The sequence below is a fragment of the Pimephales promelas genome, chromosome 4 (assembly GCF_988280905.1).
Source record: "Pimephales promelas chromosome 4, fPimPro1.hap1.1, whole genome shotgun sequence".
NCBI classification, from domain to species: domain Eukaryota; kingdom Metazoa; phylum Chordata; class Actinopteri; order Cypriniformes; family Leuciscidae; genus Pimephales; species Pimephales promelas.
The window spans coordinates 4,393,917-4,410,104 of NC_142772.1; the positions used below are offsets into that span (position 1 = coordinate 4,393,917).

The following is a 16,188-nucleotide window of genomic DNA, read 5'->3' on the forward strand; positions in this document are numbered from 1 at the left end:
GTTTGTTTGTTTGTGTGTGTGTAATCTGGAGGAGATCCAGAGCATCTCATCCTCCATGGTAAATCCCATATGCCTCAACATAATCCCACTTCCTCCACAGTAATGCATTCCTGCCTTTTGTATATGGAGGATTAAGGATAAATTCATAAGGACGGATGGCCCGAATTAGTTTCCAGTGCTGATCTCATAGACGTGCATTTGTGAGAGATCAGGCACCGTGGACTATGTAGTGTGTGATGAATCTGTCAGGACTCGGGTCAGGGTTGATAGGGCCATTGACAGCTTCCCAGCAGGCCTGCTGTGAGCCCTGTCAGTCTCTTCTCCTCCGCCAACACAGTTACTCCTGTCTGCATGTGTACACATTTGCTATGGATTAGTTATGGACGTTATATTTCAGCAGCACTGTTCCTCACAGCGGTGACAGGAATCACCTTTCCAAATCATGCCTGATCAATTCAATTGAAAGCAGATGGACTTAGAAACCTCAAATTTCAAAGATGATTCAGAAAATCGTTAAAAATGATTTAAAGTGTTGTGGTTAGACCTCTATTATTTTGGTTTTTATGGGTATTATTTTGTCCGTTGCTTGTTTTGTTGATGGTTATGATCCTGGGTAGGTCTTGGCCTTTGTATAGAGTTATAATTTTTAAATATAATAAAAAAGGAGTCACAAAAATAAATAATCGAGAGCATTTTAACACACTCTAAAAAATGCTGGGTTATTTCAACCCAAAATTGGGTCAAATATGGACAAACCCAAATTTGAGTTAAAAATGGAATTTAAAATGTGCAGTTGAAAGTGAAAGTTGAAGTTGGGTTAAAAAATTTTAACCCAACATTTGAGTTTGTCCATATTTTACCCAATTTTGGGTTAAAACAACCCAGCATTGTTTAGAGTGCATAACAAAATATGAAAAAAAATGAAGGGGCTTGAATACTTTTGCAAGGCACTGTATATGTTTCAAAGCAGAAACACTTATAATTATTAAAATTAAAAATGACATTAAAAGTATTTTATAATATTCTCGTTTGATTGTTAATTTTATCTCGCCACTCAGATTCCAAAATATTGGTCCACACTGTAAAAAAGCTGGATTGTTTTAACCCATCTTTGGGTCAAATATGGACAAACTCAGACATTGGGTTAAATGGTTGAATGAAATTTTTAACCCAACATTTGGGTTTGTCCATATTTGACCCACATTTGGGTTAAAACATCCCAGCATTTTTTAGAGTGCATATAGTGGTATAAATGATGAAAGTTGTGTTATACTCTATTATTTTTGTTCTTCCGTCCCTTCACTCTTTGTTGGTGCTGTTGCAGAACATTTTCCCTTCAGGAACAGATAATTGTCTTTCTATATTGATCCAATAGTTTTGCACTCCCCTGGGTTTGATTAGCAAAGTAAGAGAGGACAGATGGTACCATTCCTATTACTGTGATTTTTTTCTCTTTTTCTTTTTTTTCTCCCAGAGCACTCATTGTATATAGACCTAAGGAAGCGAATCAAACGCTATGTCAAACCAGTCTTTAAAACAACAGCTTCACGTTTGTATTCAAGTGCACGTCCTCGGATTGCTTCTAAGGCTCTTAAAGGGATAGTTCACTTTGAAATTAATTTTTGGTATGTTTTAGCTTACCTCAAGGGCATCCAAATGTAGGTGTCTTTGTTTCCTTTGTTTTGTTCTCGTCTGTCAGTCATATAATGGAGGTCTATGGTCACCACCTCAGAGAGCATGCACAGAGAAGTCCAAATTAAACATGATTTAATGACTCGTAAATATAAGCACACATTGATGGCCTAAGACACGAAACGAGCGGTTTGTGTGAGAAAACGAACAGTATTATATCGTTTTTACCTCTTGTAACCACAGCCACAAAGCGCCTGCACCCTCAGATCACTTGGACGTGGCTAAAAGAGGTAAAACGATATAAATACTGTTCGTTTTCTCACACAAATCGCTCGTTTCGTGTCTTAGGCTATCGATGTGTACATACATTTATGAGTCATTAAATCATGTTTAATTTGGACTTCTCTGTGCATGCTCTTTGAGGTGGTGACCATAGACCTCCATTATATGACTGACAGACAAGAACGGTTTGACTTAAAAATATCAAAATTGGAAACAAAGACACCTACATCTTGGATTAGGTAAGCTAAAACATACCAAAAATTAATTTGAAAGTGAACTATCCCTTTAAATTTGAGAATACAATAACCATTTTATCAAAGGTAACATCAGGCAGCTGAGAATATATATATATATATAACTACATCCAAGATAGATTTTACACACTTCTAACTTTTTCAGCAATTACCAAGACAACATTTGGAAACTATAATAAAAGACAAACAAATAAGCACGCATACCAATTCATCAGCCTTATTTGGTAGCCTTATTACATCGATACAATTATACCATATTGATTATTTTGTTTGTTTTAACCTATATAGATTGAAAACCCACAATGGGATTGATCCCTATTCAACCCTCTCCTTCTTTACAACAGTTCTTTTCATCCCTCACTAATCGTATGCGTCCATTTATTGAACCTGTGTGGTAGTGACTTGCTGAGTCTCAAGCTGTTACTCCAGCTGTACATTTACTACAAAGCTTAAAATATATAGCAGGATATATACCAGGACTTTCAGGAATCTTTCTGTTCTTATGAAGCCAAACATAATTAGTGCTTCCACTTTGCCAAACTTTATCTAATCCAATTAAGGCATGTTATGAACAACACTAAAAACAACTGACACACACACACCTTTACTTAGCTATCTAAATGGGGACATTGCATAGACTTATGTTGTTTTAATATACAGTTTTAAAACCTAACCCACACCATTATCCTAACCCTAACTGAAAACTTTCTGCATTTTTACAAAAAAAATCAACAATGTGATTTCCTCTACTGTTTTTACAAACGAGGACAACTGGTTTTGTGGGATTTTGTCATGTTTAGCTCAATTCTGGGTGCAAATTTGTCCCAGAAATATGGTTAAGTAGGTACACACAAACACTTTACATAGGCACAAGCATTTTTATATGTTCAAAAAACATCACTTATGTAAGCCATTTTCCTCATGGGGACCAAAAAATGTCAAGGATTTAGGATATTGCAATCTGTGTCCCCATAATGTAGGGTCTACCAGCCAGCCAACACACACACAAACACATAAACTTGAATTAAATACCGAAGTCCTCATTTCCATACAGCTAATCATTAATACTCTGAACTTAAACCCATACCTAAACTACTAAAGTACTTTGTTTTTATAGACGATGATAGCACCAGATGTCCCTGATGGACGTATATGTAAATGAACACGCACACACACCTCATGGTCAACATATGCCAACCAAAATGTTAATTAACATATTATCACTATTACCAATTTGCATGAGAGAATTTTTTAAAACAGTGGCTTTCATCCACAAGATTAAAGTATGTGTCCAAAGCACATGTGTGTATTGATCAGTCGTGATTGACTAAGCTGGTCTTTCAATCAATTTGCACAATGATAAGATTTACAATTACACAAACAAACTAATGAAGGTTTCAATGTGCAAAAACTACTCCTGTTTAATATAAGAAATGGACAGGTTAAGATTAAAAGCTAGGCCATGATCTCTGGCAGCAAGACGAGCCAAGGGAAGATGTGGGGATCATAATGTGACAAAAGCCTCCTTCAGCATCAGCTGAGAGCTATTCTCTCCCCGTCTGCTAATAACTGGATTAGTTGTGCAGGGAGAAAGGGGGTGGAGAGACAGACAGACTGAGCAGCAGGTCCAAACAAAACGGACACAGATTAAAAAACCAGGGGGGTGAAGGTGCTTTGGGATCCCAATTCCCACATGCATCGGGGAGGTGTCCTGACGAGCCGACTAATTATATCAATATTAGGGGAAAGGTTGTAGGTGGCATAGAAAACGAGAGAGCGAAAAAGGGTATTAAAACTAGAACATTCTAAACAATGCTGGGTTGTTTTAACCCAAAATTGGGTAAAATATGGACAAATCCAAATGTTGGGTTAAAAACATTTAACTTAAAATTTTAACCCAATTTCAACTTTAACTTTCTACTGTACATTTTTAAATGACATTTTTAACCCAAATTTGGGTTTGTCCATATTTGAGCCAAATTTGGGTTGAAATAACCCAGCATTTTTTAGAGTGAAAAATCTGCTATCGAAAAATACTTGACAATGAATATATTAAATATCTTTGTCAATTCTCGTATGAGCCTGTTCTCACTTAAATGTGTCTCTATAACACGCATCATGTATTCATCGTGTAATTTATACGCAAAAATTAGCGAAAATGAGTTTTTACGTGTATATGAGACGCAGTTTTTCGCGTGCATTTGATACGCAGTTCATTTGTGTGTAATACACACGCACCACACACCACTAATTCCACACTCTAAACAATGCTGGGTTGTTTTAACTCAAAATTGGGTAAAATATGGACAAACCCAAAAGTTGGGTTTAAAAATGTAACTTAAAATTTTAACCCAATTCCACTTTTACTTTCTACTGTACATTTTTAAATGGCATTTTTTAACCCAAATTTGGGTTTGTCCATATTTGACCCAAATTTGGGTTGAAATAACCCAGCATTTTTTTAGAGTTAAAAATCTGCTATCGAAAAATACTTGACTATGAATATATTAAATATCTTTGTCAACTCTCGTATCAGCCTGTTCTCACGTAAATGCGTCTCTATAACAAGCATCATGTATTCATCGTGTATTGTCGTGTAATTTATACGCGAAAATGAGTTTTTACGTATATACTCTAAAAAATGCTGGGTTGTTTTAAACCAATTTTGGGTCAAAAATGGACAAACTCAAACACTGGGCTCAAAATGTAATTTAAAAATGTAACCCAATGGCTGGGTTTGTCCATATTTGACCCAAAATTGGGTTAAAACAACCCAGCATTTTTTAGAGTGAAAAATCTGCTATCGAAAAATACTTGACTATGAATATAATAAATATCTTTGTCAACTCTCGTATCAGCCTGTTCTCACACTCTAAAAAATGCTGGGTTGTTTTAGCCCAATTTTGGGTAAAATATGGACATACTCAAACATTGGGCTCAAAATGTAATTTAAAAATGTAACCCAATGGCTGGGTTTGTCCATATTTGACCCAAAATTGGGTTAAAACAACCCAGCATTTTTTAGAGTAGAGAGTATATGAGATGCAGTTTTTCGTGTGCATTTGATACGCAGTTCATTTGTGTGTAATACACACGCACCACACACCACTAATTCTACACTCTAAACAATGCTGGGTTGTTTTAACCCAATTTTGGGTAAAATATGGACAAACCCAGCCATTGGGTTACATTTTGAATTTATATTTTTAACCCACTGACTGGGTTTGTCCATATTTGACCCAAAATTGGGTTAAAGCAACCCAGCATTTTTTAGTGTCTACCCAAACGTATAATACACAAGCACCCCACCCCACACCTAAACCTACCCTAACCAACCAATGCGTATCTTATGCACGTAAAAACTCACTTTCGCGTATAAATTACACGACAATACACATGCGTGCTATAAAGACGCATTTATTGTGATCGGGTTGCTCATATTCAAATTTCTCTTGGTCTTGCAAAGTACAAATCTATCAGTGATGTTGCACTTCTTACACTCAAAAAAATGCTGGGTTGTTTCAACCCAATTTTGGGTCAAATATGGACAAGCCCAGCCATTGGTTTACATTTTTAAATTACATTTTTAACCCAATGTTTGAGTTTGTCAATATTTGACCCAAAGAGTGTATATCCACAACAGGCAACTTTTTTTACACATTCATGATTTTCAAAATGGTACACAATACATAAAAAAGCTGGCATATATGAGAAGTATCATAATGCACTAATGAGGCAATATATAAGCTACAGCTTTAAAAAAAAAAAAGCTGTCAATACCAAACATGGCTGTCTAAACCCTTCATTTGGGTTAGTCTGACCTTGTTTGGAGAATTAAAGAGATAGAAGGGACAGATATGACACAGAGAGAGAGGGGGGGGGGCACAGAGAAAACTATAAAAACAGCTGTGGTGCTAAGGAATTCTGGGAAACTCTATGAGACAACTTTCCACTCTTGACGTGAGAAAGACAGAGCAGATCCTCAGAGACGCTTTATAAACATTGCTAGCTTGAAAAGGGAGAGAGAGGTAAAGAGGGGTATTCTGAAATAAGGGAAACCATATTATCCATATATCTTTTAAAGATAGCTTAAAGAGTGATTTAGTATGTGTAAGAGAGCAACACAACTAGCATTTAAGTGTTGTATTTATGTACACTCTAAAAAATGCTGGGTTGTTTCAACCCAAATTTGGGTCAAATATGGACAAACCCAAATGTTGGGTAAAAATGTAATTTAAAAATTTACAGTTGAAAGTGAAAGTTGAAGAAATTTGAAATTACATTTTTAACCCAACATTTGGGTTTGTCCATATTTTACCCAAATTTGGGTCCAAACAACCCAGCATTGTTTAGAGTGTTGTAAACAATGCTGGGTTGTTTTAACCCAAATTTGGGTTAAAACTCAAATGTTAACCCAACTTCAACTTTCACTTTCAACTACAAATTTGTTTATTACATTTTTAACACAACATTTGAGTTTGTCCATATTTGACCCAAATTTGGGTTGAAACAACCCAACATTTTTGAAACTGAGAGAAGGGAGAAAATATGTAAGAAACTGTTCCTTTCTGTGCAATGAGGCAATGAATAAAGAAGGACAGATTTGTTCATTCTTAAACCCCAAATCACTCTACTGTAAATAATAAATGCTGGGTTGTTTCAAACCATGTTTGGGTCAAATATGTACAAACCAACCGTTGGGTTTCAAAATTGAATTTAAAAGTGTTAACCACTGGTTGGGTCCATATTTGACCTAACATGGGCTGAAACAACAACAGTATTTATAATTTAGAGAGAGCGTATGGCTAAATTTCAAATGACTTATATTCTTTACTTGTCCCAAAGAGACTTTATTGGTCAGTTTGGCCCTAGTTTATGGTTCGCTAGTCTTAGGACCCTTGAGTTGAGTTTCCTCAATTATTATTTTCACTCTAAAATTGCTGGGTTGTTTTAACCCAACTTTGGGTCAAATACAAAAAAACCCAGCCATTGGGTTACATTTTTAATTACGCTTTTAACCCAACGTTTGGGTTTGTCCTTTTTTGACCCAAAGTTGGGTTAAAACAATTTTTAATGTTCTCATGTTTTCCACAGCCTGCACAAAATCTAAGCAAAACATACTGTATGAACTCGCTTAAATAAATCACTTAAACTTGTGTGTAGGGAACTAGAAAAACTGGTCTGGACTTACCTGTCAATGATGACAGGATCGGATGGTGTCTCGTTGCGATTTCCGCAGCTTTTTTTCTCGCAGCAGCGACTTTGTACGGGAAAAGGAGAACATAATGAATTATTAAAACTTGCTCCATAAGACCAGTACAATTAAGACTCAGAAAAAAGGCAGGCCAGCAATCTGTCACATTGATTGTGAATGATCAAGCTCAATCCCTGCTTCTAAAGCATACACACACAAACCCGACCCTGTCAGACACACACACACACACAATCCCCCCACCCCATCCACCACGCCACCAGCATAACAAAAGTGCCCCCCACCCCTGGCCATCTGCCTATATGCTTTCTCCTCACAGTCCCCCCCCCGTCAGACAGAGTCACTCCCCAGCTGTGTGGCCTGCCCTCTGCACCCCCTTCCCCATCAGCTCTGTTATTAACCAGCTGTGAGCGCCCACTCGGGCATCTGCTGGCTACACAATGGGGGCAGAGCCAATTCTGAGTCCCCTTCTGCCCTCCCTAATGCTGTCCTGAAGCCTGAGGTCACTGCACACCCCCTGTCTCTTCTGTCTCCTGTGACACTTGCTGTTCCTTATTCTCTCAGTCCAGCTACCATATACTCTCTTGGTCATTGTGCTTGTGCTTGTCCCAACCCAGACTCATTGAGGAAACATTACGTTGACATTACGTTGCGTCGTGCATGTTTCGCAACACTTTTTTAAAAGTGAATCGTCAAGTGACGCTAAACGAGTTTTCAGTTTTATCTGAAACAGATTAACGTGAATCTTTTATGTAAGCAATAAGGTACGAGATGCTGTGCTGTATCTTGATTAAGTAACGGCTGAAAGTCGTTGTTAGGCTCGACGCGAAGCGGAGCTGTTACTTATTTACTGTACGATACAGCACTTGCCGCGAGTACCTTATTGGTTTTATAAAACGGTTACCACACAATAAACATATTAAAGTAAAAAAAATATGTATTAGTGCAACTTTCATGAAGTAAAATCACTAAAGCCTTCTTTCCGCTAGAAATAAATAGTCCCTGACCGTGACCAGCAACAACGTTCCAATGTGTGATATGCATGAAAGCTCAAATAAAAACAACATAGGAACCGCAGTGTTGCGCAGTGATACACAGAACCGTTGGGTGAATAAAATCATGATTAAAGCACAGCTATTGACCAATCAGAATCAAGGACTTGAACTAACCGTTTTATAATATGTTTTAATGCATGGTTTTATTATGTTGGATATTGTACGTATCACATCAGTTCGCAAGGGAGGTTAACGCTCTACTGCGTTTGAAAACAACGTACCACCAACACTAAACCCTAAACATAGTGGATAGTTAAAAAAAAAATTAAAATTAATCATATAAAGCTAGTTTATCTTCAGAATATTTTGACTAAGCCGTGCAATTCATATGGATTAGTTTTACGATCTCTTTACAAAATTTTTGAAGCGTCAAAGCGGTAGTTGCGTAGCTGTCAATGGAGGGACAGAAAATTCTCAGATTTCATCAAAAAGGTTTGCTCGCTTTTGGGTTGAGCTTTCCTCTGAGGTATAGGTTGCCAGGTTGAGATGACAAACGGGTTGTAATTGTATGTGGTGTGTGAATATATAATGCATTTAATACAAGATCTGGCAACTGGTCAACATTAGACAAACATATTGGTCCGATTATTCATAAAGGAGTTTGGGACATGCAAATTACGTGAGTTTCCCGGGAGAAATAACAAACCGAGAGATAGGGCTAAAAAACGGGAGCGTTGACAGGTATGTACTGGACTCGTACTTTGCAAGTGCAATGCAGTGATGCAGATCTCAAAATGCATTTGTTTATAAATGATGCACTTTAAAATTGTTTTGAGGTCATGACATTGTATTGTGCAAGGAATTGTGCGAAAATAAGTTTTAATCAATCACAATCTGCTCCTGTAACTTTGTGTGTGAAAAGAAATAAAAGTTGTTGCGGTGTTACTGCCTCTGGTGTTCGTTTCAGATACAACCTGCAGTGATGTGTATGTATTGGTAAGAGCTTTGAGTTCTGCAAAAATATGGTTGTGAGTGAATGTTCTGTCATCTTTGCATTAATGATTGTAAAACTAAGCAAAACTATGAGAGAGAATAGCACATAGCAGTCACTTGCCATTTAACTAGATCGGTACAATGTGAATCTTATTCAAATACCTCTGTTTTCACAGACCGCACTACAATGTGAAACCGCCACTTTCAAATCTATCCACTTCTGAGAGCATCTTCAAAAAGCTCAGTTTTTGCATCAGGACAAAAACAGCATTTCATTGTGGACGGAAGGCCAAGATGTAGAAAAAAAGATGTTAGTATCTTCTGTGAACACACTTAAAGGAGTAGTTCACTTTTAAAAAAAACTTTTGCTGATAATTTACTCGCCCCCATGTCATCCAAGATGTCCATGTCTTTCTTTCTTCAGTCGAAAAGAAATTAAGGTTTTTGATGAAAATATTCCAGGAATTTTCTCCATATAATGGACTTGGACAAACGGTTCAAGGTCCAAATGAGAGTTTCAGTGCAGCTTCAAAGGTCTTTAAACGACACCAGACGATGAATAAGGGTCTCATCTAGCGAAACAATCGGTCATTTAAAACATAAATAAAAAACTTTAAGTTTTATAAGCTCAAATGGTCACCTTGCTCTGTTCTGTGATGAGCGTTCGTGACTCTCCAGTTCAAATTCGTTCATCAAAATAAACGAATCTCTTTTCGAGTCATGACTCGAAGGGTCCTAGATAAGACCCTTATTCATCATCTGAAATCGTTTAAAGTCCTTTGAAGCTGCACTGAAACTCTCATTTGGACCTTGAACCGTTTGGTTCCCATTGAAGTCCATTATATGGAGAAAATCCTGGAATGTTTTCATCCAAAACCTTAATTTCTTTTCGAGTGAAGAAAGAAAGACATGGACATCTTGGATGACATGGGGGTGAGTAAATTATCAGCAAAAGCTTTTTTTAAAAGTGAAACTGACTCGAGAAATGTTTTTGGTTGTTAGAAGACTGGAAATTCAGCATGTTTCCTGAAGATGCGTTACAAGGGATTCAAACACAGAAGCTACTACTGCTATTAAAGACAAAGTGGTTCATAAAAGATACATTTTTGTAACTTTTTAATAATCTAAAGAACCGTTTTTCTACTATAAAGAACCTTTTGCACAGTGCAAATGGATTCATCGAGAAACCATCAATGCCAGAACCTATATTCTTAAAGAGATAGTCCACCCAAAAATGAAAATTCGGTCATCATTTACTCACTCTCAAGTTGTTGCAAACCTGTACGAGTTTCTTTCTTCTGATGAACACAAAGGAAGATATTTTGAAGAACGATTGGCATCATAGAGTGCCGAAGTGATGACGTCACTTTGTAGGACAACTCGGAAGCTAGCGGCGCATGGGTTCCCTCGATCGAAAAGCAATGCATTTTCCCCACAGACTTTTGGAAAATCGCAAAAAAAATAAGATCTGTGTTTAACAAAGAGTTGTTTTGTCTATCAAGATCATCTTTACAAGTTAATCCAAAATGTACATTTTGAAGCCTATATAAAGTTTTTACAAAACACAAGCAGACACAATAAAGTTTAAAAAACCACAAGCAGGTTATAACTGTGTGTTTTATGTTATAGATCAAAACGTGAAAATATGTAGAGGCTTTGTTCACCACAGACCTTATTTCAGGCGATTTAGAAAAAACCAGTGCAGTCTCACCCCAAAAAGTCATATAACTGACGTTTTGGGACGTCTTTTGACCATACATCAATATTCGCCTTTTTAGGGCCTCCTTAAACGTCGGTAGATGAGGTTATGGGATCCTAACTCTACCCCAGACCTAAACCTAACCCTAAACCTAACCCGTCACCTAACTGACGTTAAAGGTAAAGCGTCAGTTGTATGACGGCCCGGGATCGCCATCTACCGACGTTTAAGGGTACCCTAAAAAGGCGAATATTGACTATGGTCAAAAGACGTCCCAAAATCAGTTATATGACTTTTTGGGATGAGAATGTGTTGCAAAAACCCATTCAAAAATCCCATAGACTTTAGAGCGAGGGAACCGGGAGTCCTAAAATGCTAACTCACTTCCGCATTTTGGCCTACAGAGTGACTTCGGCACTCCATAGTATTTTTTAAAAAAAAATTCTTAATTTTTTTCCAAACAACTGTTTGGTTCCAATCGTTGTTCAAAATATCTTCCTTTGTGTTCATCAGAAGAAAGAAACTCACACAGGTTTGCTGAGTAAATGATGACAGATTTGTCATTTTTGGGTGTAGTATCCCTTTAAGAAGTGGCTGGAGTATGGATCACTGTAGAGCAAATTTGCTGCACTCTTTTAGCATTTTTCCCAACAGTCAGCCCTTTCCAATAGCACATTGCTGCTATATTGGTTTGATTGTGTTTTTTTACTCACCTGCACATGACCTCATGAGTTAGCAGAACACGACACATTTCTGGATTCTTGTTCTGTCCTTCATATGAGATGGGCTGAACCATGTAAAACAGAGTTTAAAAGAGGTCATCAACACACACAGCAAAACTAAGAACTATGTTTCTAAAACAAAGAAGCTGGTGCTTTACCTGTTTAGTGACCGAATCAATGAGACGTGCATAAAGGTCTTGTTCTGTGCGAACACCTGTGAACAAAAACAACAAACCAGTCTTGTTGATGTCACAAATTTGGATCAAATCGTACGAGAGACTTTATTACAATCAGTTGTTTCTTATATATAATATATAATGTACATGTATAATATAATCACACGCTGATGGCTTTCTTTTATTTCCATGGACATAAAGGTCTATATGAGAAGAGAAATGATGAGCATACCATTACTATAGAGAAGCTGGAGTTTGTAGTGAGTCCCATTGTTGGTCTTTTCTCCCGTCTGCTCCTTAGAAGAACAGCAGGCAAAGGCAAGGGGAGGACAAAGAATTTTGATTAAGCCACACAAAATGAACATTTAAATATGGGAGTTCATGACTGAGTATTGTCTACATGACAATATATATATTTAATTATCACAAACAAGTGGTATATTTCCAAAACTCAAATGGTAGAGACTGCTAAATTACTGTTAACTGTTTACATTCAGTCATTGGGTATAAAGTGAAAACATTTACTACTGGTTGCAAACTTATTTTGTAAAGCTCATGGCTGTATCATATATTTATTACAACTTTTGATGAAGAGATGCAATTACAAACGTTACAGATTTTATATAAAGTATAATGCAAGTGCCTTTTCTAGTGTGACAACTAAAGAAACACTGTATCTTGCATTGTTGCACTGCATTAGCTGTTAAAACTAAATTAAAAGAAGATCTGTGCTCTCATTATGTTAAAATATTACATTGTGAAACAATGATTACTTGGAAAGAAACTATGTAGGCTAAATGAAAGCATGAGATTATGTTTTGAGATTGTGTTTTGCAAGTGAGATCAGTTTGAGTTTTAAAATTACCACTTGTGAAAATAATGCTAAAGCAAGAAAAAAAAAAACTGAAATAGGTACTCATTTTTTGAGTTTGAGAGCCTGCATTAGGCTGTCTTGCCTAACAAGGATGAATGAAAAATAAGGAAAACGGAAGGAAGATTTGTAAGTAGGAGTTGATGTTGTAAAATAAGTGTCAGTCTTCTCTAGTTTTTCTGTATTTTTAAATATTCCATCCTGTGTGTTTTATAAGGTTTTGTTTTCTCTCTTGAAGCTCAAGCTTTAACTCTACATCGTCAAAAATCCAGAAATGTTCAGTCATGTGAAACAATGTTTTAGAATATACCTTGTCCTGCTCCACAAAGTCCACAAATGCAGTCCTCTCCACTTCCACAGGCTGCCCACTGCGATCATAGAGCGCCAGAACAAAATGGAAGAAGTTGGACTTTCTGAGATTGGAGGGAGGCTGTTTTTCAAAGTGAGCACGGGATACGGCCACTCCACTGTGGATGTAGGGTTTCGGAGAGTAAAAAAAAAACAGTTTATTTCATCATTTTTTTTTCTTCACAATTCATATAACTGACTATTTACTGATATAATACCACATTCAACATAAGCTCAGTACAACTCATAATGTCCCGGACAAAATCAAAAATTACTACATTTCACTGATTCCACCTATTAAAAATGTCTGCTTGTGTCAGAATCTTTATAACATATTCCGAACACTGTTGTCAGGATTAAAAAAAGTGTTATAAAAGCCTAATTTCTAAAATGTTTGTTTCTTTTTTCTTCATGTGTGTTTGCAGCAATATCAGATAGGCTATATCAAAAGTCACAGTGTGTACTTAATGAACAACCCAAATGTACCCATTTTTAGGCTACTTGTATTATTATGATTGTTTTAATAATGTACCATTGGAAGATTTAACTAATGCACACAGACTTCTCTCCACTAAAAAAAAAGCTGGGTTATTTTAACTCAATTTTGGGTCAAATATAGGCAAACTCAGACATTGGGTTAAAAATGTAATAAAAAAGGTAACCCAATGGGAGGGTTTGTTCATATTTGACCCAAATTTGAGTTAAAACAACTCAAAAAGCATTTCTTAGAGTAATTTAGGTCAAATAAAAAGCGCAATATACCTTAAGTAAAGAAAGCAAAAAGCTTACTTTACCACAAAATTATTTAGATAGACCTGACAACAGCTGCATTTCAAGAAGCAGACTTGATGTTTTGGGGGAAACACATTAGTACATTTAGCTCTTGAATGAAATCAGATCAAAACATACAGAGGCGATCAGTAGATTTGTGTGTTTTCGTTAATAGGCTATCGATTAGGCTATTAGCCTAATTGGAGTTACCACTGCATCCGATTTTTAATTGTTTGATTTTGAATTCGTAAAATTATTAAAATTGTGCTTATCAAAGTTCGACAAGTCGTTCAAAAATACTGGATTAAACATAGCCTTTTCTTAAACAATATATACTCTTCAAATGCGCAAGAAATGAAAAGCAAACAAGAACGTCACAAACAATCGCCGTTCAAGTGACGTGCTCGAGCATCTTCAAGTCTACAACACAATAGGGTTTCATTGTATCTTGTTTGCCTCTTTCATTCGGCTCGTGACTCTGTCACCTCAAACACAACAGCACTAAAGACTGAGCTCTGGCGCTATTAATCTCCGCGGTGTCATTTTACATCCACAAAACAGACCGACCTGTTTCTGTAGATTATTTTAGTTAGCCTATAGAAAACAAAAGTTAACTGATAGTTCGTGGTTGACGTCTACTAATACTAACCTATTACTACTAACAATAATAGCTACACTACACTCTAAAAAATGCTGGGTTGTTTCAACCCAAATTTGGGTCAAATATGGACAAACCCAAAAGTGGGTTAAAAATGTAATTAAAAAATGTACCGTTGAAAGTGAAAGTTGGGTTAAAATTGTAAATGACATTTTTAACCCAACATTTGGCTTAAATATGGGTAGAAACAACCCAACATTTTTTTAGAGCACAACAACCGCAAGTGAGGGAAAAACATTTTGACAACTCACGCAATTGTTTGCTAATAGCTAGTTTAATCATTTTAATCTTACATTTGCTCTGTTCTTTTGGAAATAGTTTAACGTGTAGTAGCCTATGCTAAATTCACTCTTTAGATGTTAAATGTTCTTTAGATGTTTTTGTAGGCTATGTAAAAGACTTGAACTGATAAAAATATTTTAGTGTGCACCAATGCAGAATAAGCCTACCTCTGTGCCGCTATGTTTGAATCAATAACTCCGACATTCCGCACCCAAGAACGAACAGAATCCATTTCTTCTTCAAAAGTTGTCACTTTCAATTCGGTGATGGTTCTTGTCGAGTGATCTTGACTCCCAAACATTTACCACAAAATTGGAATGACAAGGTAACCCTCTTTTGCAAAACTGCAGAAGCACTTGCTTAGCTACAGCAAACAATAAAAAATAATCGGAAGATTCTCCTGATGACTCAATTGAAGGATTTTTTTTGGAACACCGAGATTCTCCGAGATTGCCCGTGATGTCCTCCGTGGGTCTTTTTTCTTTTTTGGAAACTTTCTTTGTAGGTTTATCCTTTTTCGAGACCCATTCAAAGTCGTCCACTCGCTCACCTGTTCTACGAGAAGAACATTCACTTCCCAAACAATGTCTGCAGATGTGCTGCTACGGATAAACCCACTCAGGGTACGAGTTAAAACATCCACGAGATGCTCTGAAGAGGTACCGTGTTCAGCTCTGTACCCTGTAATTGGTGAGGATGAGGATGGGGATGGAGCCCGTTTAAAACCATAAGACTGTGATGATGCTGCGAGAGTCTGTTGGGACCTATTGTATGAATGGGTTGCAGAGCTCGAAAAAGAGGAGGGGCAAATCCGTAGGCTACTTGGAGAACTGAAAGGTCCCCCTTTTTGTGGCGTTTTTTGCAGTCTGACTATATTCAAAGAACATTGCTTACCAAATTAAAAAGTCATTTTTGGGGGGTCTGATTTCAGACTTCTTGCAGTTAATGACTTTGTTGAAAAGACATCGCATCTTTGGACAATTAAATATCAAGAAATTTCAGTTAATGTTTTTTTTTTCTCATGGATTTCAAGAATTACAGGTCTATAATTTATTAAACCGCCTTAGCATAGGCTATATGACTTTTTTATTTGTTTGGTGGTTATGATTATTTATTTATTTATTTAGGCTATGCTATAGCCTATTTAAAATATGCAAGTAGCCTATAGTCTAAATGTAGCCTATCGGTTACAAAGAAAAAACGAATCGCAAATGAGTTTGAACGACTGACATCTGCGGATAGAAAGCAGCAGACGGGCAAAACAATGAGATTTCTCGAAACTTTTTTTAGACC

The 16,188-nt window shown here is 36.7% G+C and overlaps 1 protein-coding gene across 2 annotated transcripts in view; it reads right to left on the bottom strand.

Moving 5' to 3' along the window:
- Positions 1-15,646, bottom strand: part of ebf2 (EBF transcription factor 2) — a 38,588-nt gene extending 22,942 nt beyond the window's left edge. The window contains exons 1-6 of one of the 2 annotated variants that reach the window (XM_039661717.2): positions 15,063-15,646; positions 13,147-13,303; positions 12,198-12,261; positions 11,948-12,003; positions 11,781-11,854; positions 7,360-7,428 (exon numbers count right to left, since the gene is read on the bottom strand). In XM_039661717.2, coding sequence (XP_039517651.1) covers positions 7,360-7,428; positions 11,781-11,854; positions 11,948-12,003; positions 12,198-12,261; positions 13,147-13,303; positions 15,063-15,196 — 554 coding nt within the window. In that variant the 5' untranslated portion in view covers positions 15,197-15,646. The remainder of the gene's footprint in view (positions 1-7,359; positions 7,429-11,780; positions 11,855-11,947; positions 12,004-12,197; positions 12,262-13,146; positions 13,304-15,062) is intronic. The other variant, XM_039661718.2, reaches the window with a different exon arrangement.
- Between the last annotated feature and the right edge of the window lie 542 nt (positions 15,647-16,188).